Genomic DNA, 26,693 nt, shown 5'->3' with positions numbered 1-26,693 from the left:
TATAAGTTAAAACTAACTCAAAAGGATGCTGCTTACATCATCTATGGTATTAGTGATGCCTCTGAAAGGTCTTTAGTTATACTCAGGCTTCAGAATCATATCAGGAGTTATGGCTTAGCTGTAGACAGTGTAATCACTGTGATACAAAATTGGTTTGTACTCTTGTAATAATCCAGATTGGGTGGTTCAGCCCCAAACCTTCAGGATACAAGACAGTAAGTTTGACCTAGCCCACTTAATTCATTTTACAGTCTCCTCAGGTGTAATTTTTTAAGTTCATTAATTGCCTAATTAGCCTTAATGATAAATGAGTTTTTTTGCTAATTATTTGAAAGACAGCCTGATTTAGGAAAGTCACTGAAACACATAGCTGCTGTTCTGCCTGTAAAACAGCCTGGGTATTTGTCTCACCCTGACATTATGATATCAGACATATGTCTTCCTTTTTGCTCCTGGCAGCTGGAAGCAGTGTCTAAAAGGCTTGTATTGTTTACCCGTGTCTGCTAAGCACCGGTGAGCTTCCAGAGTCAAACACTTGAAATTGAGGGTTACCATCATGAGGGTTGTTTATTGTAATCTTGAGTCTCTTTGTGTGTACATAACATTCGTACCTTTACAGGATTACATCTTTACTTTTAGAAGAAAAAAGCTATGCTGCTTTCAGCCCATGGGATGGGTGATACTTGTGTAATGAGTAATTATTCTATTATTATTAATAATTTATCATAATTATCATTGCCATCATCTGTATTCTGTTCTTGTAGTGGAATACATGGTTTCCTGCCCATCTGTTTAGTTCAAAACCTGCTCTAGCATTGTTGTTGAGCTCTTTTGCTGCATTCCGTACCATACAGTGGAATTTTTAATCATCCAGCCTTTTTCCAGGCAGAGTTGACTCTCTTAAGTGGGGGACAGGATAGAAAAATGGTATTTATCAATCATGGTGCCAATTCCCGTCTAATTCTACGTTTTTCTGGAAGGCAGTTTTGTTGAAATGACAAGGATCTTGGACCTGAATATGTATCCAGCCATTGTTACTCCATTGTGGTAATCTTCTTTCTTCCTGCTTACTTCATTCGTGATGTGCCTTCCCCCTGCTGAGGTGTCGAGTGCAGGTGCCCCACAAGCACCTCTCCCAGCTATATGCAGAGATGGAATCGACTGGCTTCGGTGAAGCACTGCCCAGAGCGATGAGAGAGCCCTGCCAGGGGAAGGGACAGGGGAGGACAAGCAGGATTCTGTTTCTCTGCCTAGCCAAGTCTTGCTTCCTTCCTTTCAAGATCCTGTTCTTGTCAATCTGCACTTGGAGTCAAATGCCTTCTGTGCCTTCCTGACATGATAGGGCTTTTGCAGTGAAAGTCCTGCCTGGCATAACCGGTATTGGAGAAATGAAATGCAGTACTAGAGCAAGTATCTCTCACAAGGATCAGAGAAGACACTGATTTCTATTCTCTGGGATTTTGGGGGATTTTGATTGAGTTATTTAAGGTCAAAAGCCAAGGGCTGCCTAATACTTAATTTTGACATCTGGACATTTGCTGGACAAGCTGACTTCTCCTGAGTTGGTGTTGCCTGTTTTAGCTGAAACAGTTGAGGGGAGTAGGAAGAGTTTAGCAGAAAACAGCTTTAGTACTCCATTTGGGTCTGAAGAATAGAAGCTAAAGAGGAAGCTATTATTAAGAAACTGGTACAAAATTGTTGCTTTTTCTTTCCTTTCGCCTGTGTACCCATCCTCCCCTGCTTGTTAGACTCTCCCTGTTGATCTGCAGGATGTAATACAGTTTTTGCCATTCTGTAAGCTAACAGTAATGGAATTTTGAGCACTGCGCTACCAAGGTCTCAGTCCTGGTGTAGAGCATTGTTTTGTGCAAATAACTTCTGTTCTAGCTACTTGGAGTCTAAACAATGTAGATAACTCTGCTATAGCCTTAGTAATAAATTTCATTTTGTATTCTAGCTGCTTACCTTTTTGAAAAGCTGCTGTTCATTTACCTTACAACATAACCTTTTGCTTAGCCTTGACAAGTGTTGTCCTGTTCTGAATAACAATGGTTAAATACTCCACTGATCATTGTGACCTTACTAACAGAACTCCAGTGCCCTGCTGGTATAACGGTGTGTTTTATTAATATTTAGAGCAGAACTGAATGAACAAAAGATTAATGTGAGGCTATCCCATTCCACTTGTCACGGAGCACAAAGTGGATTACATGGTTAAAAAAGGCAGGCTGGAAGCTGAGCATGACAGCAAGGCAGGGAGAGCAGTGATCTTGCCAGTGAGGCGGGGAATCATATGGTAGCCAAACAAGGTCCATGATGTTAGTCAGGGTCAACCAAGAGCCTGGTGACCACCAGAGAACTCTGTAGTGGTGAGTAGGTCCAAGGTAACACCAGAATTTAAGTCATCAGGGTAGAGTCTGTGTCAGTAAGGCTAATGGTTGGGCACAGACAAACCTGCAGAGCTCTGACAAGGGCCAAAGGTCTGTCTGAGCTGGAATGCAGCCCAGAAGTGGGGAAGGGTGCCCAGTGAGGCCTCCTCCAGCGCTTTCTCCCGGGGCTCCCTCCCCAGCAGCCTGCTCTGAGTTTTCACAGCTGCACTGTGTCACAGCTGGCCTGGAGCCGAGGCCTCCAGACCCCCGAGGGCTGGGGGAGAGGCTGTGCTCAGCACCCTGGCACCGCTGGTGTTTGGGTAAGATCTTGTCTGGGCTAGCCTTAAATCACACAGAATCTTCTGCAGTTCCTGATCCTGAGATAGCCATGGTGTGAATCGTAAAGGGTGAAAAGAGGAAGTGGGGAGGCAATAGCAGAAAATAGGTCTGCATGTTTTGTAACAGTGACTGAGGCAATAAAATGCATCCTGTGTATGCGAGGGGAGCCAGCCCCCCGTTGTGATTCTTGCAGCCCCTGTGACTTGCATTGGATGGCGGGTATTTCCACAGCTCTTTGTGGATAAGGGCAAGTGTGGGAGGCACTAGGTATTAGGTGGCTATTGCTACAGTATGTTACAGTGATTGCTAATTAGACTGTTGGGATGGACAGAAAGTAAATGCTCTTGAAGTCTCTTTAACCTTTTGCAGCTGTGTTTTTGTGCCTTTATTAATCCATGTACTTTGACTAATATCTTGCTCTCATTCTATGACATTTTTTAGTGATTTATTCTTCTTCCCTCTTTCTGTGGTTTGAAAACCATGTCTGATTTTTGTGAAGTTTCTGGTGCGTGCTCTTACTTCTTTCCAGGCTGTGCCAAGTCTTCCCTTGCATCATGTCAGCAGTGTTCTGTTGATCAGCAGAAGAGACCTATTAGTTCAATGTCGTTTGTTTCCTGCCTCTTTTCTTTCCCCCTTCCCCATAAGGATTTTTTTAGAGACTTCTCTGTGTTATTTCTGTGGGAGCTGTGTGGAAGGAGTCTTTGCAGCAGACAGAGGATTGTGTAGAAATTAGCTTATGAACTCAACCAGTGATTCTCCCTGCAGACCTGTACTTAAGATGAAAGGGTTGGGTCTGTTTACATTCGAGTTTCCTGCTGCTTTCAAAGACAGTGGTGTGTCTCATAACAGCAGTACTCCTTCCACAGAAGGGAGAGTAATGACCAGTGTTGTATAGATAGGCATGTGGTTCCCTGTCTTCCTCTTTAGTTCTGCCTGGTTAAAAGAGTTAGAAGTTATCACTGTTAATGTTTTTTGGGTTTTTTTCATCTTTCTTGAAAAGGGAATGATAACTCATGCAAAATATTTTGAATTGTAGTCTGAATGCATATCATGGTAAATTCACATACCGGAGTACTATTAAATGCATCTGGGGCTTGTTCTGCATAATCAAATTGCTCAGAGATTTTTATCTTCTCTTAAGATGCACACAAAGTCTGCACTTTGTGTGTTTAGTAATTCCTTGCTGCATGACATCAAGCATTCCCATATGTTTAGAGATATCTTGCTTGTGTAAGAGCAGGGATATGACAGGCAATCAAGTTAAGCAAATATTAAGGAGACAGCAGTTGCAGGGTTGGGGGGAGGAAGTTCACAACTGTTATGTAAAGAAAGTGGTGCAGGATCTCCCAGAACAAACTAGCAGAGAGCACCCATGAGATGTGTTCAGTAAGTTATTGAATGTTTCTTTATAGCATGGCTTTACTGTTAGTGCTGGAATTTTATGTGAGTTTTTAAGTGCAGTGTTGATTCTGGCACTGTCTAAGTTAGATTAGGTGCTCCTTTGAGCCGAAGGGTACAGCAAGGAGTTGGAAGTGGAGAGAAGTTGAAAGGAGGGCTTATCTGGTTTAAGTGGCTTTTTCCTCCCTTCAGGGAAGACCACAGAGCTGTACTATCTATTCACTAAACATCTTCCCCTGGGTGTGAGCTGTTGGTAATTTGCAGGTCTTAATGATAACAAGTGAGGGAACTTTATTTTAGATAATCGACATGATATAGGTGGTTGTTGTAAAGCATTTTAAATGGGGATCTGTGGGGAGCTAAAGGATGAGGAAGGAAGCTTGTTAAAGAGGAAGGAAGCTTGTTAAATGGGTGTCCTTCTCATTCCTGCAAGTACAGTGTAAGTGGTTAAAGCTCAATGATGTAATTGGATTCCTTGGCAGATTTATTTTAGGTGGTTATTTTGCAGTTATCAACTGTACATGTGCCCCATCTCCTTCCATTTAAATGCAAGCCTGACTGGCAGCATTTATGACTTCTGATTCCTGAAGAAAATGAGGCAGGATTTATGTTTAAGATTTGGAAATTCAGTTCTTAATCTACAGGACAAATTTTCAATACATGTGTTTATGTCTACTTTGCCTTTACCAAAGGGAAGAGACCTAATGGATGAGGTACCATTTGAACAGGTTTGGGTGTGGATCTGATAATGAGAAATGGTAGTCTGGGTGTCATTTACTTGAGTTTTGTGTTTCACAAGATGGTAAGGATTTGTTGGTTTGGGTTTTTTACCTCTGCAATATGAACATGTGTCAACTTTGGTTAGCCATGCCAGCAGGAGTTACACAACTTACTTGGAATGGCAGACTGTGCTGGACAGAGGATATCCTGTGAATTTGAGAATGAAGCTTGTAGATGATAAATGCCAAGGCAAGAGTTAATTTAGCACCCACTTTCCATAAATAGAGGAAGTTGATTCATACAGTCACAGCTAGAGAGTACATGAATATGTCAGAGACTTCACTGTCTTGCTTGAAATCACAAATTTGCTGAATAATGTGGTGGTCAAGTTGCAAAACTCAGTCTTCTACCCTTAGAATGGAAGTCAGAAAGATAAGATGGCGTGGAAGGAAATATCTTTTTTTGCTGTAATTGTTCTCTTTCACTGCTTGGCTCTTCAGTACACCAAAGAGTTTCGCTATTCCAGACACTTCAGATATATTTATGATCTAGTAAAAGATTAGCAACATGTGATATTTGATTATGGTTGTAGAAAGAGAATAGAAAATTCTTTCATCTTGGATAAAGCTGTATCAAAACCTAGCAGAATAAGTAGTGAGAAATGAAAATAAGGTTTTTTAAATGTCAGCTGAACAGAGACAGTTTCAAAGTTAAAAGTTGCTTGCAAGTTGTGTACGGTTTTCATATATCTCTATAACACGTAACTATACAATATAAAAAAATATAATCTGTAGCAGTTACATATATACAGCAGTTGCAGTATATATTATGCACATTATGATTGTATGCAGTGTATTTTATTAATATATGCTATGTATTATTATAGAGAACAGTATTTCAGTTTGTAGATATGCTTTACTGATCACAAGTGTTGCTGTTTTGAGGCACATTGGCTTCAAATTATGGCAATAAACATGATGGGTGGAAGAATCACAGGGATTATGGCTTGGGTTATGCTGTCAGTGATAGGGTTGAGTGTATCCAGAGCTGGCTTTGGGACCATCTCTGTTTCTAAATGTGCTAACCATCTGGCACAATTTATGTATGTGGTTTGTTTTATGCTTGAGGTTTTTTTGAAGGGGGATGAACAGATATACATAAACATAAGTTTTCTTTTGGACCAGTTTTGCTGTCACTGTAAAGCTGGTGTCTAACTGCTCTGGTTATTTACTTTCTAGTTTTTTAGAAATGTTAACAGAGTAGGTGGTGGAGGCTTGTACCAGGCACGTAAATGGAGTAGGAGAACAGAAGTGAGTGTATTTCTTGGCAGATCTGCATTGGGGTTTGGAAAGTTGTCTGGATTGGCAGAGACTACTTTGTTGGCTTTTAAAATAAATAAATTCTTCTGCCAGGAAAAAAAAGCTGCACCTTGCAGTTCTTCAGTGTGTACCAGACTGGAGTAGTCACTTCCAGGAGTCTTCCCAGAAAAATGGTGAAGTGCTGTAGCATTGTTTCCTTCACTGTTCTAAATTTGAGACTGAGAGGCATTAGTAGATCCTGAAACCTGAGCTGGTAGTTCAGGGGTCTGTTGCATACTGCATTTCAGTGCTAAGCATATTAGAAAAAAAAAAAACTTACCCTAAACTGTTTCCCTAAAGTAGGTGGTCAGAAGCATAGCTTTCATTTGTCCAAAATGTTTCCTTTGGCTCTAAATTGGTGCTGTAGAAGCATAACCAATTGAGGATTCATTGCTGTCTGTCCATAAATGCTGATGGTTTGGTAGGAATTGTTTCAACATGCGGTAGCTCAATAATACGTGGTCTCCCTCAATGTGTGTTTAAACTGTTACAGTGGTGTATTTATAGTTTCTTAAATTCTACTCTTAAGCGGATGGAATATGCATGAAATGCAGTTGATGGGCTGCAGTTGAGCCAGACTGACACAAATAAAATCCCCTCATTATGTTCACAGATATAATTAGTGTGACTTTAAATATTTTCCTTGCTGTTTTCTACCCATATGAATCTTGGCTGAAGTTGCTAATGATTATTAAAAGCATACACCCCTGTTCTCCACACCTGTAATTGCACTGTCTTGATGTTTTGTAGGTGTCTTGATGCTGTCAGGCTTTGTAGGTGTTTGAGAGGAGATAAACAATGTTTTCAGTGGTTTTGTAGGTAATCTACAGCAACAGCTTTGTGTTCTACACAACATGCAGTTTTTCTGTGCAATTTGAAGTATTCTTTGTTCTGCCCTTCTTCTTGATGTGTTAATTATGCTATATTGTACTAGCAAAATGACATTTGGCATCAATTTATTTTTACTATCCCATTTGGAGATGCATGAGTGGAAGACATCCTGTACAAGTGTCATGTTTTAGAGTTAATTTTTAAAATTATCTAGCTCTTGTTATGTTGCCATCTGTTTTCCACTAGCTTGAAGAGGAAACAGCTGTTGTGAATAATCTCAAGACAGTATTTTTAATAAAGTCTAATAGGTCTGCTTACCTTCAGTTTGCATGTGCATCACAGGGAATGACTGTGCTGGCTCGGAGGAGAAATGTGGTTTTGCAGTAGGAACTGTAATGAGTTTGGTAAAGCAGTGATTCTGACATGTCTCCTCCGTAGCTGGATTTGAATACAGCTGGAGAGATCAGTGTTAATGGGACACACTTCACTTGCTATAACTGTGCATTATCTTGCAGAGGGGCTGTTATTGCAGCTTCTGCCCTCGAGTGCAGTGGCTGGCAGGCAGCTGGGGAGCTGACAATCTGCTGATCCAATGTAAACACCAACTCGTGGCCACACCATGCCATCTTCAGTGTGCTGAGCCAGGGGAGGCAATAGCTGTACTTGACCTGAGGGAAAGCACTGGAGATGGAGAGCCAGTGAACCTGGCCTCTTCAGCTGACAGTGTGCAGTTCTGTGGAATTAGAGGTAGCATGTGCATCAGCAGTTGATAGCATTTTGGGGAAAATATTTAACTCTCTGATGGAGAATAAGTGTTACTGATGGTAAGTAGGGTATGGGTGCACTTGAATAGTTGATTGCCTTGTGGGTTTCTTGATTGTATTTTAGACTTCATTTTGGTAAGGAGTGAGAAACCTCATGAAAGAGATGATGTACCGTATAAACTTCAATCACAGTGGTGATTCAACTGAATAAAGGGAAGGATAAATGAAGGTAGAGAAGCTGACTGTCAAAGAATGTCTTGGAAAAAAGTTCAAATTGGTTTATTTGAGCTCAAGCATTGCAGAGTGGCCAAGATTCAGTACTGTTTTACAAAGACTGGCTTTCTTCACTTATTTCCCTTTGATTTTGATAGACTTTGTTAAGTCTGGAAAACTTTGCAGGATTAATAGTTTTTTTTTCAAAGGCCTCAACAGTAAAAAGAGTGGAGAGGCTAACCAGCAGAGAGCATTAAGTAGTGGTCAGGGAATATAGTGTTGAGTGGAGAATTATGATGAGTCTCCTGTTAGTAGAGCAGAGTCTTTTGTCAGACTTGGTTGCTTTTGCTTGAGTCTTTAGGTTAATGGTGTTATAGAACAACACTAGCAAGAGTAGCCATGAAAAATGAGCCTGTAGTTCAAGTGCTTGAGATTGTAGCCTCTGATCTTCCAGGAGCCTACATCCCATAAACCATGTGGTTGCACAAGCCCTGTCCTGTTCACTCTCATTGCTGCCCCATTTCTTGCAACAAGGTGGTGTGGAAAGTCTGTGGTGTGGATCCATCAGAAACCTCTACAGAGTCAGAGCTAATGGCTGCACAAGATCTGTTCTGTGCTGATATGATCTGTTACGCTTAATGGATTTGTGCAGCATGTGGACGTGTGTGTTTGCACCGTGTGGGGGAAGATGGGCAGTGAGCAGTCAGCTGGCCTGTGGTGGCTTCAAGTGGCTCTGAAGCTGCACTGTTACTGAAACAGGTGAGGACATTGCTGCTCCCTGCTTAAAAATCCCCTTTTAACTCTTGTCTTCTGGCACAGAATGAGTGTGTTGGAGTTCAGGAAAGTAAGACACTGACTTGCAATTCAGTTGAAAATCAGTTATACTTACTTTTGAGCTTTCCTACCAAATTTAGGCTATTAAACAGCATTTGCTGTTTCTCTGGAGGATTATCTTATGTATGCTAAGCACATATTGGTACAGAAACCTGCCTTTCAAAGGAGAGAAGTTTTGATTGATAACTATAAGAACTCTCAAGAAAGAAGCAAGTAACAGTCACCCAGAGTATTGTTACCTACGTAGATCTTTCTTTTAAAGACTGATATTTTTGCTTAGCTTTATAGGCAGTTTCTTTGGTTGAATAGCAAACTTGTATTTGTTTTCCTGCTTGCAGATGTACCCACTGCCTCACTTCTGAATTTGTAATGCAAGTATATTAATTTCAGAACAAGTTAGAGCTGGAATAAGAAACAAGTAGTTTCTTTTGCAGAAACCCCCACCATTCAAAAGTCTTCAGTATAGGAAAGATCTGCTCTGACTGCACATCTTTTGAAATAAGTAACGTTCCTATTCACAAATGGTTCATCTTGGGAAGATGAGAAGTAAATGTCTTTCTTTGGATCCCTTAAATCCACAGCTGGCAGCATCATGGTTATACCATGGTTATTTGGGATGTAGCAGTGCTGGAGTACGTAGAGGTGAACTTTGCCTTAGTGGGAGCTGTCATTGGGCTTATGTCTGTGTTACTCTGTGCTTCTGTTGTGTGTACGTACCCCCTCTCCCCTTGGGAGTTCCTCTGCCCTTCCGTTTTGGTACGGAATACCTCAGGCAGCTTCTCATGAAGAGTGTCCTTCCTATCAAAGCAATTTCTGTCGTGAGGAATTTTTCTGCCGGGTTGCTTTGCAACAGTTATAGTACCTTTCTCATGCCTAAATTGGTGTTCTTTCCACAGTTAAGCCCTTGGGGGCAATTTCTTTTCTGTGTATGGATGTGAGAGCACTGCTTGAAGTATACACTGCTAACAATGAGATGTTTCCTGTCATGGTTACTGCGAGCTGTTTGTCTTACCTGTTTGTTAAAAGGAGCAGGTGCTTTGTCTTCTCCTGCTCTGTGTTGGTAAATTCTGCTTTGTGTTTGATTTCCTCCCTTGTGCTGTTATGACAGCAGGCAAGAGACTTCCCAGACCAAGATGTTGATCTTGACATGCTGCACAGGAGAGTCCTTTGGTGTAAGGCAGGTGGGTAGGTTAGGATGGCTTTGCTGGCCCTCAGATGCAGCTTCTGCAATCTCTCATGCAGTTGCATTAGCAAATACTGTAAGGCATTGCTCCAATGTAGTCTCATCTGAGGGACCTGAAGTTGCATTTTGATTATGAAGTACTAGAGAGGGATGGAGTTTGACCATGGAGGTTTGCTGTGTGACTTCCTGTGCACAATCACAGATGGAGTCTGCAGCAGAACGGGGATGGAATCCAGGTTTTCAACAAAAAGAGCCCACTTCTTGCATGGGGGTGGAAACTTCCTGCACAGAACAGCTCTGCTGCATGGTATTGCTTTGTAAAAACAAATGGACCGTTTTTGAAACCACATGAAATGAGAAAGGGGTTAACTGAAGCTGAATGAATGACTTTCCATTCTTGGGCAATCTCTGCAAAGAAGCATTAGTTTGTTTTGGTAGCCAAATATTCATCCCACAGCATTAAAAGTACTGACTACAGTGTGCACATGGATTTGTGTCCATGTACTCCATGTAACTTGTGTTCTACCCTAAAAGGTAAAAAAAAAGGAGTATTTTTATCCAACAAATAGTCTTTGGATAGGCACGTCTATTTACGTGCTTTAACTTTTGCAGCTGGTTATTGTAAATGTCTGTGAAGAACTCCCTTACAGTCTGTGAAAGTGTGTGATATAATCCAGAAATCAACTTCTTTTTACACATGATTATCAGAGGCATTCTCTGACTTCAGTCTCCTGTTCTTTTGCAAGCCATGGATTTGCACAGGGGTTTGAGGAGATTATTTCAAGACAACTTGATATTGCACATGTATAGTTTGGCCTTTAGATACCGATTGACACTGGCTGCATGTGATAGCATAACTTCATGTGACCCTCAATAAATATGAAAGGATTGATAGCTTTTTATTTTTTGAGTTTGAGATAAAACTCGTACGTGCTGTATCAGCAAGAAAAACATGATTTTCTCACTTCTGTTGGGCTCTGAAAAAGATGACTTGTAAGTTGATGCATGTGAGTAAATTATCACTTTTTGCCTGCTTGATGTGTTCTGTAAAGTGCTGATGACAAGAGTTAACCAAGGTTTTGTGTATTTTGGGCTTTTGATGACTGAGTAGTTGCACCACAGAACTGTGATGCAAAACTGTGAGTTTAAATTTACTTAAATGTGTGTTGTCCTTTTTGGTCATGCGGCTGAGGCATAAGCTTGGTTGCAGTGCCTTCTCCACCCGTGTGTCATGAAAGCAAGCCACTGCCACCAACTAGCTGTGTTGGCTCAAAGACTGAAGTTGGATCTTGGTTTGATTTGGCAAAGTTTTCAGAATAAGACTTCTAAATTAGGATTAACACCACATTTCAGTATATCTTTTGTATTGCATTATGTTTAGGAATGCTGTGCCTTTATACTTCCGTCCTGTCAAATATCCTTTATCTGCCCTTCCCTTTTTAAAGCTTAATCCTTCCATTACCATGTATGAATATTTGTTTAGGCTTAAGCATTTTAAGAAAGAGAATGTCTTCTTTTTGGTACAGCTCTCATTACTGCTGGACCTCTGCTACTGAGGCAAAGTCAGAGTAGGTTTGTGCTGTGTTGGACAGAATTATTAAACTGAAGATGCATATAATAGTAGAACTTTGTGAATGTATTTTGGAGCGGTTGCCAGTTATTCCTCTTGTTCATGTTTTTGAATTTCTTCATTTCTGCATAGACAAATTATTTCTGCTTTGTCACTAGTAGTTAGTATGCAAAATATTTAACATTTCACGAATACTTCACAGTCAGTGTGACTTTACCCCCTTTCCTGCAGCTGATATGACTAACTTGTAAACTGAAACCAGAAGACTGAAAGAAAACTTAACATAAATTGAGTTCCATTATATTAAGACTTCGTATAATTTAGAAAAGGAAAGTAGGTCACTTTCCATTTTTAATACCCACTTTATACTTTGCATAAAAACCCAACAGGATTGCAGACAGTTCATGAAACGTTAGACATTTTCCTGTAAATACAAATTTTAATCATATGAATGTTTGTGAAAATTGCAGGGGAGTATTGTAACTTTGGCTTAGATGTTTCTTCAAAATCTCAGCTGCTTATATCAAGTGATGTATTTTTGGAGCACACAGCTATACAAACTTCTGAAGTATGTAGTTTTGATCATTGCTTGTAAATAAATTACTATATTCAGCTTCTTGCTTGTTTTTCTGCAGTGTTGTGCCTGTGTTATCTATATTCTGTGCTGAGGAGTGAAGAAGCAAATGTGTTTTCTCTTTCCATAGTTACTGAAGTTGAATAATCAAGCATTTGGTTCTCATCACATTGCCTGAACAATGAGTCATGCTTTCTTCGTTAGGTTTGTTCCTCAGGCCAGGATTCATGTGATGTTCCCCTTCTCTGGGCAATAAGATTAGTCACTGTTTGAAATCTTGTTTAAAAAATAAATCACACCACAGGTTGATGCCTGCTTACCCATTACGTGCTCCCCCACTGCTCGCAGTTTGGGTTCAGCAGCATCATTATATTGAAAAATACTTTACAGTCATGGTAACTGACATATTATTGGAGTTCCATTGAAATTAGCATATTAAATTTGGGACTCTCAGTAACTATCAAAGACTTGTCTATAAGGCAGGTGAATTTTAAGTAATTCAGTGCTGAAATGCATCTTGCTTAAACATTGCTTCTTTTGTTATGCTGTTAAGAACAAAAACTACATTGCAAATGTAGTAGTAGCTTGAACTTTGTGAAGCCTATAGACTTATAAAAGCAGCGGTAATAACAAAAATTGTTAACATAGATGGCTTACTATCATGGTGCTTGAATCAGACTTTAAGTATTTGAGGCAGAAGCTCTTCTTGCTGAATTATCTGTGCCTGGAAGTGTTGGATGGAGCCAAGATTTAATGGAGGTTTCAAACAACTTTAGGACAGTAGCAGTTTCCAGTCCCTGCTATGTGATATGCTGTTATGAAGGCTCTTGAAGTTCTTTATCTTGGTACTAGAAGATTTTAGGGGTGATGGTTCATTGTGGGAAGCAGCAATTTGAAAGACAAACTAACGCAGAACATGTGTGGTGGCCAGATCAGAAGTAGGAAGAGAGAGGGGAAGATACATACAGTGTGTTGTAAACACATAACCCAGACGTTGCTGTTAGCTGGCTAAGCTCCATATCTAGTCAATGGACAACAAATTATGATTCAGAAAACGTGCTATGTTCATGGCCCGAATCCTCTTACGCAGGAATCTGCCAACAGTAGATGTTAATGCAGGCATCTAAATTGTGCAAAATACTGCATCTTATGAATATCCCCAGGAGCGATGTCTGGTTTGTGCCTTGAGAGCAACTTACAGTTATGACACAGTAAAGGACTGGAAGTTGCTGAAATGAATGGTTATAAACTCTGTCATAGTTTATAGATGAAAACCTGAACAGGAGGAAAGATGGATTAATGTTCCACATTAAACTTTGATTCTGGTTCTTATGAACAGCTTCATTTTTCGTATTGTAAGTTGTAAACGGTGTTTTGACAGAAAAATGCTCATGGAGTAGCTGGAGGTGCAAACCAGTGTGGTAGAAAATGAGATTATCTATAGAATGCCCAAATAGTGGTGTTTTGGGTTTTTTTGCAAGGCTTTTTCTGGTGGTCCTGTTCTGTCTCCAGTTTTCAGCTGATTCTCACAGGTATCAGACACTCACAATAGTTATGAATACTAGTTCACATTGTTATTTTTCCTTTCATTCTGTGTGAAACAGATGCGTGAGGTGACTAGAGAGAGATGCTAAAATTCAACTTCGGATGAATTTCATAGGTGTGGGTGAGCAGCTCATTGGGAATACGCAGCTTCCAAAAAACACTGCCAGATTTGAAAAATACTCAGCCTCTAGGTGATTAACCAGCACCAAAATTTAATTTTGAGTCTTGTCTTTATTTCTGTGAGAATACCCACTGGAATAGAATAGACTTGTGTTGCTTTGAAGTTTGTTTAATCCTGCTGCATTGGCTTCCTCTGGAAGACAACATGACTGTGTATTTTGGCAGTTACTTTGTGCAGACATGAGTATGTTGGGTCCTATGTACTGTGAGATGGGGACTTGATCCTGTGACTGCAGATGAAGCAAGAACAAGTAAATGCTTAGGTATTTGTGTGTGTGAACTTCATTTCCTTGAAAGTTTCTTCCCCCAGCCACCACCTGGGACATTGGGAAATTGGATGGGGGAATTCTTGTTTGTTTTTTACAGTTGGTTTTGCTCAGTGCTGGTCAGTCAAGTCCCATATACTGCTCTAGATTTGTGGGTAGAACTTTACAGCTTGTTCTAAAATTAATCTCATACACTCTTAGCTTGCAACTCGAAAACTTTCCAAGGCTTAAGACAGTGGTTGCTACAATTGTCATTTCTTCCCTATACTTAGGTCAGTTTGTCTTGATTTGTATTTTCTAAGTGAAAATTTTATTTCAACAAGGAGCCAGGAAGTCTTGTGCTGGTGAGATTTTTGAAAAAACAGCTACTTGTTTAGTAAGCCTGCTGACATGGTAAATGGAATGTTTAGTAGGATCTTGGATGATGATGGTCCAGTTCTGTCAGTGTATGGATGTTCTGGAAGTAGCTGCTTCTAGAAGTTCTTGGGCCAAACTGTGTGGGGGCAGTAGTTAAGGCACTCTGGCTTCAGAGTAGAGGCATGTTGTCCTCTTACTTTCAGTGAATAAATCAATAGGTTTGTAGATCAGTTGCAGTGTATCCTTGCATCTGCAGACTTGAGAGTTTAGCTGCACAGCACTGCAAGCTGTGATAGTCAAGCTGTGATTGCTGTGATTGCTGTGTCAAGCAATTTTTAAGCACCTTAAGATGTTGAAGGGGAGATGCTATTGGTTTTGCTTCATTAATGGAACAGTAAGCTAGCAACAAGAAATTAGCATAATTTATGTTAATTCTTGTGCATTGTTGTCCTGCATCTGTGCAATACAGGCTATTCAACAGTGAAATAGTTTTTTTAAAGCCACCCATAATCATATAAGGCACCAACCTTAGTAATGTCCAAGTGGAATTTATTTTTGTTTCACTCCACTGGAAAAAGTGCTATGTAAATAAAGGCCCAGTAACTAAAGTAAAACAAATACTGTGCATGGGTTTGGTAATGTCATAATCTGAGAGCTGAGTTTGTAGCATAGCACTTGTCAGCCACCAAAGACTACAGCTAGAAAGGTATGCTTTCCCTTTTTCATTCCAAACCCATTGATAATGGTGTAGACTGAGAACTGATTATGCTCACACTTCTCTTAAAGGGTTTCCTTTTGTCTTGTTCATTCGTGCAGAGGACGCTTGTTGGTTATGAAGAAACACATGAGGAATATTTAAATGGGAAAAAAGAATTTGATCTCATTGTAGGAAAGTAACCTATTTTCGCTGTTTTTGAATAAAGACTGAAGTAAAGCAAGTTGAGGAGATACCAAAACCTTGTTCTTTCCCTTATGATGATTAATTTTGTAATAGGAAGAGCATTTTGAATGTGAAGGAAGATACTCTTTTCTCAGTTAATTCCTAAGTCTTAGATTGTTTTCAAGATTACCTTGAGCTTCTGTGCTCAAAATCACGTGGTTTCTCAATAGCCAGGTTTTATTTTGGATTTAACACTGTGGGGCCAGAGGACTGAACTGAACCTGATCTAAACTTGATCCTGTGAGACTCTGCTTGGTGAAGATGTTTCTAAATATATAATTCTAAAGCAAGAGCCGTTGTGGACAGGGGAATCATTAGAGGAAAGAGTTACGGTTTCTTAACAGTACCCATAAAGCTTAGGCTTTTTAGCAATTATTCCTTTTGGTTAGTAGTTTTTAATCTAAGCAAAACACAGCCTTTGGCAGGTTTGTACTTTTCATGTTGCTCTACTCTAAAAGTTTTTGGCGTTGCTTGTTGTGATAGAAATGATTAGTGCCTGGAAGAGAGAGAGCATCATTACTTTTTCATTGCTTGTGTTTTGTTGGTTTTTCCACATAGCTGTAGCTTTTTGATCTACATTTTAAAAAAATGGAATGTACATAGATAAAAATTGTCCTTTTTCTTATTTTTTTGTCGTGCGACCTTTGGTTTTGTCTGTGAATAATAGAAATGAAAGTAAATTACTTACTTCCACAGACTTTTCTTTTTGCATATGCTGATGTTTTTGAGAATGCTACTTTTGTTCCTTAGCAATGACTAGGTTCCTTAGTACAGAGCAACAATCTTAAATTATCCTAAAGTACAGAGGCTCTCAAAAGGGAACATTTGAATTGTTGTTGGATTTTGTTGTTTGATGTTGTAAATCATTTGCTTGTATTTCCTGTGTCAAACTGTTTTTCTAAAAATAGCTGAAATTGCTCACTGTTTGCTCAGTGCAGCTCCATAATGGAATAGCCTGTTTAAAGTTACTTCCTCTCAGCTACTCTGCCCCTCCTGCAGCCTGAATCTCTCCCTCATGGCCTCCCAAAACAGATGTTCAGTGACTTAAACTTTGCTGAGAGAAGGTCTTTTATAACTTTAGGAAGCTGATTTTCAAAAAACAACTACCACCAAACCAAACAACTCCCCCTCACAAACGCCCCACCTCAGAACAAAAACAAAAAACCTACCGAGAACTGCACAAGCCACAATCTAAACTAAGGTCACCATTCAGAGGCTACAGAACAACCTATAGCTAGTCCCTACAGTACTGAAACTGGTAGGAAAAACCTCTCGGGTCTCTACCAAATGCAGCTGGGAAGTTGCATGAGATGTCTTGATGCAAAGTACCATCTTCAAAACACAAGCTGGATTGAAAAAAAAAAAAGATGTATGTGGAACTGAGTCTAACTTTGTATCAACACAGATAAAAGAGAGAGTCTAGCTAATTCATTGGTTCTTCTGCAGAAATATGAAAAAAAATCACATCAAAGTAACTTAGAATGCTAACCCCAGAATGCCACAGGAAAACTGGATTCAACTGTAAACTCCTTGAGAACACCTTTTTCCTGGCAGTATTCTACTTTAAAATAGTATCTTCAAAGTGTCCTTTTATACAGAATAGCTTCAGTCTTGTTAAAAAGCAGCTGGACTGTGTGGTTTTTATTTTGTGGGATTAAGTTACTATTCCAAGGGGATCTTTAGAGAAACCTGATGCCTGCTGTTGGCCACAATATTGGCAAGTAGCATGCAACCAGTTATTAAAGAGTTGAGGAGAATTATGCTTCTCCTCTTGTACAAACTAAAATCTTAATTTTGCAAGCAGCTCTCATGAAACTTGCTTTATAGGCATCTTTCCTCTCAGCCCTGGGATTTGATTAACAGCCCTTGTGCTGTAAGCACTTAAGTATTTAAGATCATGACAAGATCTTTTGAGCCTTCTCTGTGTTCATTCTTCTTACAAGAAAAGTAAGACTGTCAGCCTGCAGCTTCTCATTGTTCTCCAGTGAAAATATCCTCAGCTGCTTCTGTTACACCCAGAAAAATAAAGCAAGATATGTGGACAGTTTATTGGACTTTCAGGGCTGCAAAAGGAGAACTGGAATGTCTGATCACACGTGTATAGGAAAAAGGGAATTTGGCAACTTTCCATTCTGAGTGATAGGTCTGACTCTGTTCACCATGCAGGCTGTGGCTGATAAGACTTAGCAGTTGTTACAGTGGACAGAAAGGCCTGTTTGCTGTGCCAGAACAGGCTCCAGGTCAGAGGAGGATCTGTATGAAGGTTCCTAACAGGTATAGAATAAGTTTAATCACGTGAGGGGGCAAGGAGGTAGTATAGTAGTATGGCACTGGGTATACCAGTGAAGTGATTGTGCAGATGGGATTTTAACAGATGCCAAATGTTCCTGTCACTAGGCTGTGAATAGAGGTATCAGCTGGTGCTGGTCTTCAGTTTCATGCCAAAAGATTTGGAGTTGATGCTCTTTCCCTGAAGCCAAGAGGGTTTCCACACGATACTCTTGTCTAAAAAGTTGTAATTAGTGTAGTACGCTTTCCTTGATGGCTACTTGCTGAAGCAACGCTGTGGTATCGAGGCCATGGTATTGAGCTGCTCAGGGGTTGTTGCTAATGCCCAGGTCTTCAGTATTGTTCTGTTGAGGATGTGCTTTCCCTGAGACTTATAATGTGATGACCATTTCACGTGGAAAGAGGCTGGCAGGCAAGGGCTTTTAGATTAAGAACAGGTCATCTAAAAATTGAATTTTCCAGGTCACCAAAATCTGTTTACAGATGGCTATTTTTGATCTGGTTTAGAAATATAATGCAATCTGTCTCTCCATGAGAGGAAAGTTGTGTGTATGTGTGTGTACATAAATGCCAATGGTCAAAGCAAAGAGACATTGTTGGACAAGTAGCGTTTCTAGCCACATCTGTTTTAAAAGAAAAAAATTCTTGAATATATCAATTTTCTTTATTAGATATTTGATTTTCATGTGTTTTTCTTATTTTTAGGCTGTGAGAATTATACACAGAAGTGGAGGGAAAAGAACATTTTGGCATGTATTGCTTAGAAAGTATTTATTGTTTTTATTTTACCACAGAAGTACAAAAGAGCACTACGCTATTTACACAGCTCCATAGTTGCATGCTGGGTACACCGGTTCTCGGAACTTCACTTTTAAAATTTATTTTATTTCTTTTTTCTATTTGGAAAGGCAAAAATTAATTCAAGCTTTCATTTCTGAGAGGTGCACACAGTATGTCTACATATAGGGATGATATACAAATGTAACAATCTATTCTGCTTTCAAACATTACATTAATGTCATATAATTATCACATTAGCTGTTTGGTAACAAAATTAGTTTCTAACGTGAATTGAAGTTCTTCAACTGGGACCATTCCAATACTAAAAGAGACTACTTTGTCAGTGTATTCTTTCTGAGGTATTGCAGTCATATCCCTCCCCTAGTCCCCATCTCATCTACAAAAAAGATGGTCTTTCTTTTGCAAGAAAATGAACTGCTTTCTCAGCATTCAGCATAAATGCAACTGTTTCTGTTCAGTTTAAATTTAATGCATAGGCATGAAATTCTAGGTATTTCTGTGTGTTTTAATCAACATTGAGTGTTATTATATTTCTGGTTTAAGTAAAATTAAGTATTAGAAACTTGCTGGCATCTTGATATTTTACGTAAAGGCTGAATTTTGTGTGTGAGTAGCTTTTTAAGCATAAATTGTGATACTCGGAGCTCTTTCACACATTTTTCTTTTTCTGTTTTTGCTTGATGCGTCGATATTCAAGTAATAATGCTTTTTCTGAAGAAAGAAAACTTGAAAGGAGTGCTTGAGATAATTTTTCAAGATTTCCAGCATCTCTATTGAGACAGACAGCTTAAAGGAGAACAGGAGAAGCTTTTCATTCTTGACATACATTACTGTTCTGTTTTTGTTCTTGAAATGCTTCCCTACAAGCTTCTTTGGACAGTGTGCTCCTGAATATAGCAGAAACAAAGTGGATTGTTGTGGGTTTGTATACGATGCCCTTTTCAGATTTTAGGTATTTTGTTTCTGTACTCAAGTCTTTCAGCATGCTCCTTGAGGTCAAATACTCTGGCATTGAAAGCTCAGCTGCTTTTATTGGATTTATTTTTTTGGAGGTAGGTTTCTGTTTGCTTGTTTTCTGAAACAGTTTGAGAAATGGTTCTCTCGTGCCAACTTGGTCAAATATGTTGCTGCTAGAAAATAGCAAGCTAAATTTGCTAACAAATTACAAAGTCTTCCTTAATGCATTCAGATTGGCAGATGTGTGCTGGTGACCCAGTATTTGGCAGCACAAGAGCAGGAAATTTGTTGCAAAAGGAAGAAATAATACCTGGCTGTCATGCATTCTTTACCTTTCAGAAAGTTGCCTCTGGGGAAATATCTTAGAAGCAAAGATGACACAATGGCGAGTGTCTAAATTAAATTAAAAATACTAGATGCTTAAAAAAGACTAAAGTGGCAAAAGCTTAAGGAAATGTATGTATATATTTGTTTATTTCTAGAAGCATTTTCAAAGTTTTTTTATTTCTTACAATTTATGCTCCCAGTGCCCTTCCCTGCCATATGCACAGGAGAGCCCTTTTTACTTGCTTTCCTTTTATTGGCAGTGTTTTAGCAGGGCAGGAATATGCAACATTGGAAAGAACAAGGAAGATTAATACAATTTTGAGTTTTTCCTTCATCTTTTTCCAGCTTGTTGCATTCCCTGTGCCTGGCTCAAGCTAAGCTATCTGTGCTGCTGTGATAATCTATTTTTGAACTGTAGTGACCCTGTAATAATTTATGGGGAGAAGATAGCAAGCCAGTGACATATTCAGAATTTTATAGTCTATTTTTTAAGACTTGTCCAAAATACCTAATGTTAACTTTTCCGTAGCTGAAATCAGCTTTGCTAGGTTTAAGTACTTAGTGCTAAATTGAGTTCGGCACACAGTTAAATTAGGACCCATGTACATTAGAAGTGCAGGGATAGAGGGAAAAGCTGTTGCAGACTTGAACAGATTATTCTGCTACTGTTGCTCCAAATGGAAGCCTTATGCTCCAAAACAGAGTGTTTGTGTAGTCTGAATTGTCAGGGTTTTAGACATCTTAAGCAACATTCCGTTTCTTCTTAGTGGAAGTGGAAAACTGAAGGTTTTGAAGGCAATTGTATTGACCTTTCACCTGCAAACCCTCTCCAGGTTCTCTAGGGTACATGTACTTCACAAAAATGAAGAGGGGGGGAAAAAGTGGAGTTGGCTTTTGAAAATGCAATTGATGAAGATGCCTCTTCTATACAGATAGGTTAAGTGATTAAATTCTTGCCCAAAATAAATGATCTCATTTTTGAGAAAATGGAAATGACTGTATCATGTATTCAGGGCTTTCTTTTTTTTCATTTCAGTAAAAACCAAAAAATTACTGATCAAATTGTTGAGCTTCATTGTAGATGGCAAAACGGTGCCACAGAGGGAACTTTTTGTCTTGGAGGAATCTAAAGAGCAACTGAAGCTCTAACAGAGCGCGTTTGTTGACATAAAATGTCTGGCGAGAGAGCTGAGTCTTTAGCTGTGCTTGAAAGCTTGATAAATTTGTCTTTCTCAACTGCTCAGTGCTGGAGGAATCTAAACAGCCATTGGCTGCTGCTGGTGTTGGGAAGAAACAGTATTTTTTTTTTTTTTGTAAGCTACTCAAGTCAGTAACATGATTAGTGTATTGGGTTGGTCAATTAATCCTTTGTTCTAATCTCAGTAGTTTTTCAGGGTCTTTTTCCATTTTGAAGGAAGAAATTACTGTAAAATGTCTTCTCCCTTTATCTTCCGTCTGTGCGCTTTCTAACATTGTGATGGTGGTGACCTTTAATTTGCTCTACAAACTCTGCAGGCAGCCATTTTCTGGTGATGCTAAATGGTGTCTTCCTTCATGCTGCATTTATGTTTCAATATTGTGGGCTTTCCTACTGTAAGTCTTTTAACAAAGAAGAGAACTGAGTTTTCAAATGTGGTTCTTACAGAGTACTTGACATAACCGTTACCTTTAGGTGCTTAAGTGAATATTGTGCACATCAAAAAAAGGAAATCAAGATGAAAAATTGCGATTTGGTTTCGTGTGATGCAGTAATCTTGAAGTAGGAAGTGGAAGAGTGCAGAAAAAGGGAAGCTGTGTTATTATTTTGGTTTGATTTTGAGCTTGAAATGTTTTGTGTCTTTCTTTTGGAAGAACCGTGAGAACAGTGTTCCAGCCCCAGAGGAAGACTTCCTTATCAGTCTGCTATTGAAACGCTTCCTGTTGACACTCTCTCTCATTGGGGAACTGTACCCAGTCATCCAGAAAAGAGTCTGGTTTCATGTGACTTTAATGTGAGGAAAATTAATAGAAATTTGATTGCCTGGGGAGAGGAGACAGCCTTGGAGGCCCCAGTCTGTGAGAATAGTGCATTTGGTTTGTAACTTGCTTGAACTCAGACTAACAAGAATAAAACTTGAAGGTTTAGTATGGCAGGATAGACTTCAATGCAGACTGAGCAAGCCATCAATAATCCTCAGTATATTTTTGTCTAGAGCTGCTGCAGTTAAACTATTGCTAACACTTCAGCTTAGTTTAACGCCACATTGGGCGCACCAACAGATGTTCCAGTCACACCTTCAAATTACAGTGGAGACAGCTTTTTTTGATGCAGTGTCTCACAACTCTGAAGGAAGTGGGAAGAATGCTATCAAGTTGTATCAGCTGAGCTGAGACAGCAAACTTACTCAGAAGAACTCAAGCGAGGCATTACTGAAGCAACAGTTTCAAGTCCCTTTTTAGTGCCTCTATATATGCTCCATTGTTAGCTTTAGAAAACATACATACATACAGTCACTCATATACAAGCCATTTGTGAGAAATGTGGATATGTGGTGTTTCCAAGGGTATGCCATGGGTCAGTTAGCAAAAGCACGTGAACAGTGTGCCAGAAACGGATCACAGGCAGGAGTCCTGTGTCATTTTGTGCCTTTCCTTTGTAGCTGAGGATGCAGGTTGGCTCAGCATTTCCTCTCTACACGTCTTCAGTATTTACATGCACATGCATCAGATTGCTGTTGAACAAATCTGCCAAAAGGAAAAAGTATGTCTTTACTGAAGATAGGGTTGAAAAAGCAAGGCGATTCTGTTAGTAGTATAAAGCTATTTGGGAGCTGGAGACAGAAACTCTGTCTAGGAAAGTGCGCTTAAGCTGAGCTGTAGACATTGGATAGAAAGTTATATTTGTTACCATCATTTAGAGTTTCCTTCTATACTGGTGAACAAGCCTGTGTTCCCTTGGTCTGTGCAGTTTTAGTTTTGTTTTGTTCCTTGTATTTTTACCAGGAGAGAATGATCTAGTTCCCATGGTATGTGCTAATAATCTCCAGCTACTGGAAGACTGACGGTAAATAAGACCATGAGCATTGTAGACTTGCATTTAGGTCTGAGTTTTGTCTTTAGAATTAAATCACTCATCCACATAGTGTTAAGTTGCTTTCGCACAACAGTGAGGGGCATTGTCCAGTTTCCTGTTGGAGAGTTTTGATTTTTATCAGTCAGCCAAAGAAATTTAGTGCTTGGCTTTGGTTGTTAATAGATATGTATGGGAAAACTGTGGTTTTGTTCTTGTTTCATACTCGGGTTTGGTAGTCTCTTGGTTACCCTGAGTTCCTCAGTCCTGTCCTTTTTGTTGTTGTTGTTAAATACAGGATACATACTTACTTCTTGCTGTAGTTTTGAAACAAAGGTTATTGTGAAGAATATTCATGACTTGCATAGTACCTTTGTGCAAGGACCTTAGACAGCTTCACAAGTGCTAATTATCCCATCAGAGTGCTTTGAAGTCCAGCTTGTGATCTAAGGCTGTTGGCTGTAACTAAAGTGACTGTTTTCCATCTTCACATCCGTGGAGAGTGGTGAAGCTGTGATCTGCACAGCTCATTTGCTGTGTTCTGGTAATGGCTTTAGGATAAAATCAGTGGGCTGTCTTGGAAAGCTTGATTGCTATGTTGTATAGTGCTCCTGGTATCTTATGGTAACATTGATCAGAATCTAAGTACGAGTATGGAAGGAGATAGTCTGCATTCAAATACATGTGAATAAGTTGGATGCAACAGACAGTTGAATTGTTAGCTGAGCTCTAAACTTGGTGACTGTCAGGACCGGCTGGAATGAAAACAGGAGACTGCTGCAAAGTTTAATAGAGACTTCACATTTGAGAAGGAAAATATAATACTTTGCTTTAGCCATGTTGCTGACACTGCCTTAAGTTGACAGATAACTAATTTATGCATAATGTTGTAATATGTAATCTTTCTGGTTTTTTTCTTTCTTGTCTTAGGTGAAGCCAAAAATCTTCCTACATATCCGGGGCCAAACAAGATGAGGGATTGCTACTGTACTGTAAACCTGGACCAGGAGGAGGTTTTCAGGACCAAAATAGTGGAGAAGTCATTATGGTAACACATACATATATAAATTCTCATTCTCTGCTTACTAGGTGTGTTCAATATTCCAAAGATACTTTCTTGAGGGGAAAAGAGAGGATGAATAGGATTCTTCTTCCAGTTTTAAAAACACTAGTGGTAAAACCAGTAATGTCATGATAACTATCTGTATTTATGGGAAAATGCCTTCACCAATGCAACCCATATTAATTTTTTTCCTAACAGTGTACAACCAGTGCTCCTTTCTTTCTGCAGTATTTGTTTTGAACTTCCCTAAGCTTTTAAAATCTCAACTTAGAAAGGGTGCACTAAACTCCATTTTGCATCTTCCTATGCTTAGAATTTTGCATTGGTCTGGCTGCCCTACGGAGTTAAGGATTTTATTTGTTTTCCTGTCACGGGCTGTGACTGAAGGGAGAGGTTTGAACACAAGATGCCTGTCTGATTATCTTGGACACTTTCTGTGAGATTGCAGATGTCAAATGTAGAATGAAACAGAATGAGAAGCGTGTAGTAAAAGTTAAAATGCTTTCTCCTGGAAATCCTTAGACATCAGAAAAATAAAGGGAACTAGGCTAGGTGTATATGTATATTCTGGTAAGCGAGGCGTTTTTGAGAGGAGAGGAAAGAAACAGCAAGGAACAGTCAAGTTTATAACTTTTATCTTAAGAGATAACTCTCACCCTTTTCCCAATTTGAGTAATATGTTAGGAATTTGCTATTTGTCTTGTTATTGCAAATAATGTACTTCAGGAGGAATCTCTAGACCTCAGTCCCAACCACTCAGAAATACCTGACACGTTCAGGAATGTGAGTGGGATTTATTCCTCTAAGTCTCTTTAGTTGTTCTTTCACATAAATTTTTTTCATCTTTAAGCCTTGGTGTTTTTGAATGATGATGCTAATGCTTTCCTATTTGTAGTATACTGTATTAACAAAAAGCAAAACCTGGTCTATATGCCTTCTTCCTCACCCCTGTAGCTGACATGTAGTGTCCCTAAACCTTATATCCCTGAACCAGTTGTTTCTCTAGAAGTGATTTTTGGATGTCATATCAATTTTGTTGTTGTTGTTTTTGGGACTTCTAAAATTTTTTTTCTTCTGGATGGTCATTAATGCTTCACAGGGAAATGGAAGATGGGAAGTGAGAATGTATGAGAATAGTTGATGTCATTTCCTTGAATTAATCCAAGCATTTTTCTATTGAAAAAATAAACTCCTGGTAATAAAAATAAGCAGCAAGTTTAATTTCTACAGTGGGAAAAGTTCCATCTTTATGTAAAGATGGAGAGGTACACTGGGGCTGTGCAAAACTGGAAGGTTTCTGGTTTCCTGATGGGGCTAAGTTCATTTTATTAATTGAGGTGAATTCAGGGAGAGCTGAGCAATGATCAGAGGTCTGGAAAATGTAGCTGAATAAATCTGTAAATAAAAAAAATTAAACAAAACCAAAAAAAACCCCAAACGGCCACCCCCCCCCCCCCCCAACAACCAAAAATTTGCAAGGGAGGGAACTGGTCTGTCTGTCCAGTATGGACACTGCAAGTAATAATGAACTCAAATTGCAGTGGAGAGGGAAGTTGAGGTTAAGGTTTACTGTGAAGAAAAATCTCTGTTAAAGGTTCTGAAGCACTGGAGTAGATTGTGTTGGTTTTTGTGTTTATTGCTGATGGCTTTTAATAGGTTTTATATAATCAGTCCCAACTAAATAATAGGGATCTTCCAGCTTTGAAACAGTGGCGGGACCAGATGACTTCTCAAAATCCCGTTATGGACCTATTTTCTTTGATCTAAGGCTTGACTAAAGATGGTCTCCTTGGTCATTTTTTCTTCTCCTGGTAAATTCCTGTCTTCAGTGGGAGTCTGCCTTCTCCCTGTGTGAGCTTCTGTTTTCAAGTACTATTTTTGGAAAACTTGCTGCTTCACAGTCTCTGAATATCCACTTATAGGCATTGATATAACTCAGTTTTGCTCTTAGCCATATAGGTGTTTCCCTGTCTTTGTTTTTCTGGGACATAAAAGAAAAGCAGACAAAAATCCCAAATACATGAGTGGTAATCCTGGGATGTCTTCCCAATCCATGGGTAGGAATTGCTCTTACCTATTGAGGCACACTCAAACAGCTACTTTATCTTTCATGACTGTGCTTACGTCTTTTAAAACAAATGCATACATAGACTTCCAGAAGATGTTTTTCAAATGATACCAGACCCTACTGCAGTTGCCTAATTGTTTTTTGTAGGATTCTAGGATGAGCTGGGGAGCCAGTCATGTTGTTACATTCTTTAATGCTTGTTTGCAAATTCATTTAACCCATCGAGTGAGTTATTGGGCAAGCGAGACTTATGTGCCCTATGGGCTGTGTAATTTCTGTGCAGCAGAGAAATTCCTGCTCTTGTGTACGGTGCTTCTTTGCCAGGCACTTGCCAACTTAGTAGTGAATCATGTGTTGGTCCCTTTTTCTGAGGTATTGCTGCAGTGATACACAATGTTTGGGGACAGGGATGTGAAGCTGGGCCAATGCTCGACTAAATTAATTGAGTCCTGCCTGAAACTCCACATGGCTGGCACTGGAGTGGGTGACACAGCTTGACACAGATCTCCCCTACAGTTTGAAGGGGAGAGCACTGGCTCTGATCTGTTGTTCATGCCTGTTTTCTATTTCTTATCACTTCATGTCTGGCACAGGGCTGACTTGCTGTAAAGTTCTAAGAATTGCTTGTGTTTTTACTGAGGCTGATTACCCCCCTCATCTTCCAATAAGCTCAAAAAATTATTTTTATGTAGTCTATA

The 26,693-nt window shown here is 39.4% G+C and overlaps 1 protein-coding gene across 2 annotated transcripts in view; it reads left to right on the top strand.

Moving 5' to 3' along the window:
- The window catches only part of RASA3 (RAS p21 protein activator 3), a 132,266-nt gene that overhangs the window by 14,837 nt on the left and 90,736 nt on the right, over positions 1-26,693 (top strand). For both annotated transcript variants that reach the window (XM_042039408.1, XM_042039418.1), the window contains exon 2: positions 23,795-23,912. In XM_042039408.1, the coding sequence (XP_041895342.1) occupies positions 23,836-23,912 (77 nt within the window). In that variant the 5' untranslated portion in view covers positions 23,795-23,835. The remainder of the gene's footprint in view (positions 1-23,794; positions 23,913-26,693) is intronic.

This window comes from Corvus kubaryi, unplaced genomic scaffold (genome assembly GCF_017639235.1).
Source record: "Corvus kubaryi isolate FWS band 111438036 unplaced genomic scaffold, C.kubaryi_AGA036_p1.0 133, whole genome shotgun sequence".
In the NCBI taxonomy this organism is placed as follows: Eukaryota; Metazoa; Chordata; class Aves; order Passeriformes; family Corvidae; genus Corvus; species Corvus kubaryi.
Note: the sequence above shows the minus strand (reverse complement) of the source record. Positions and strands in the feature narration are given on the sequence as shown.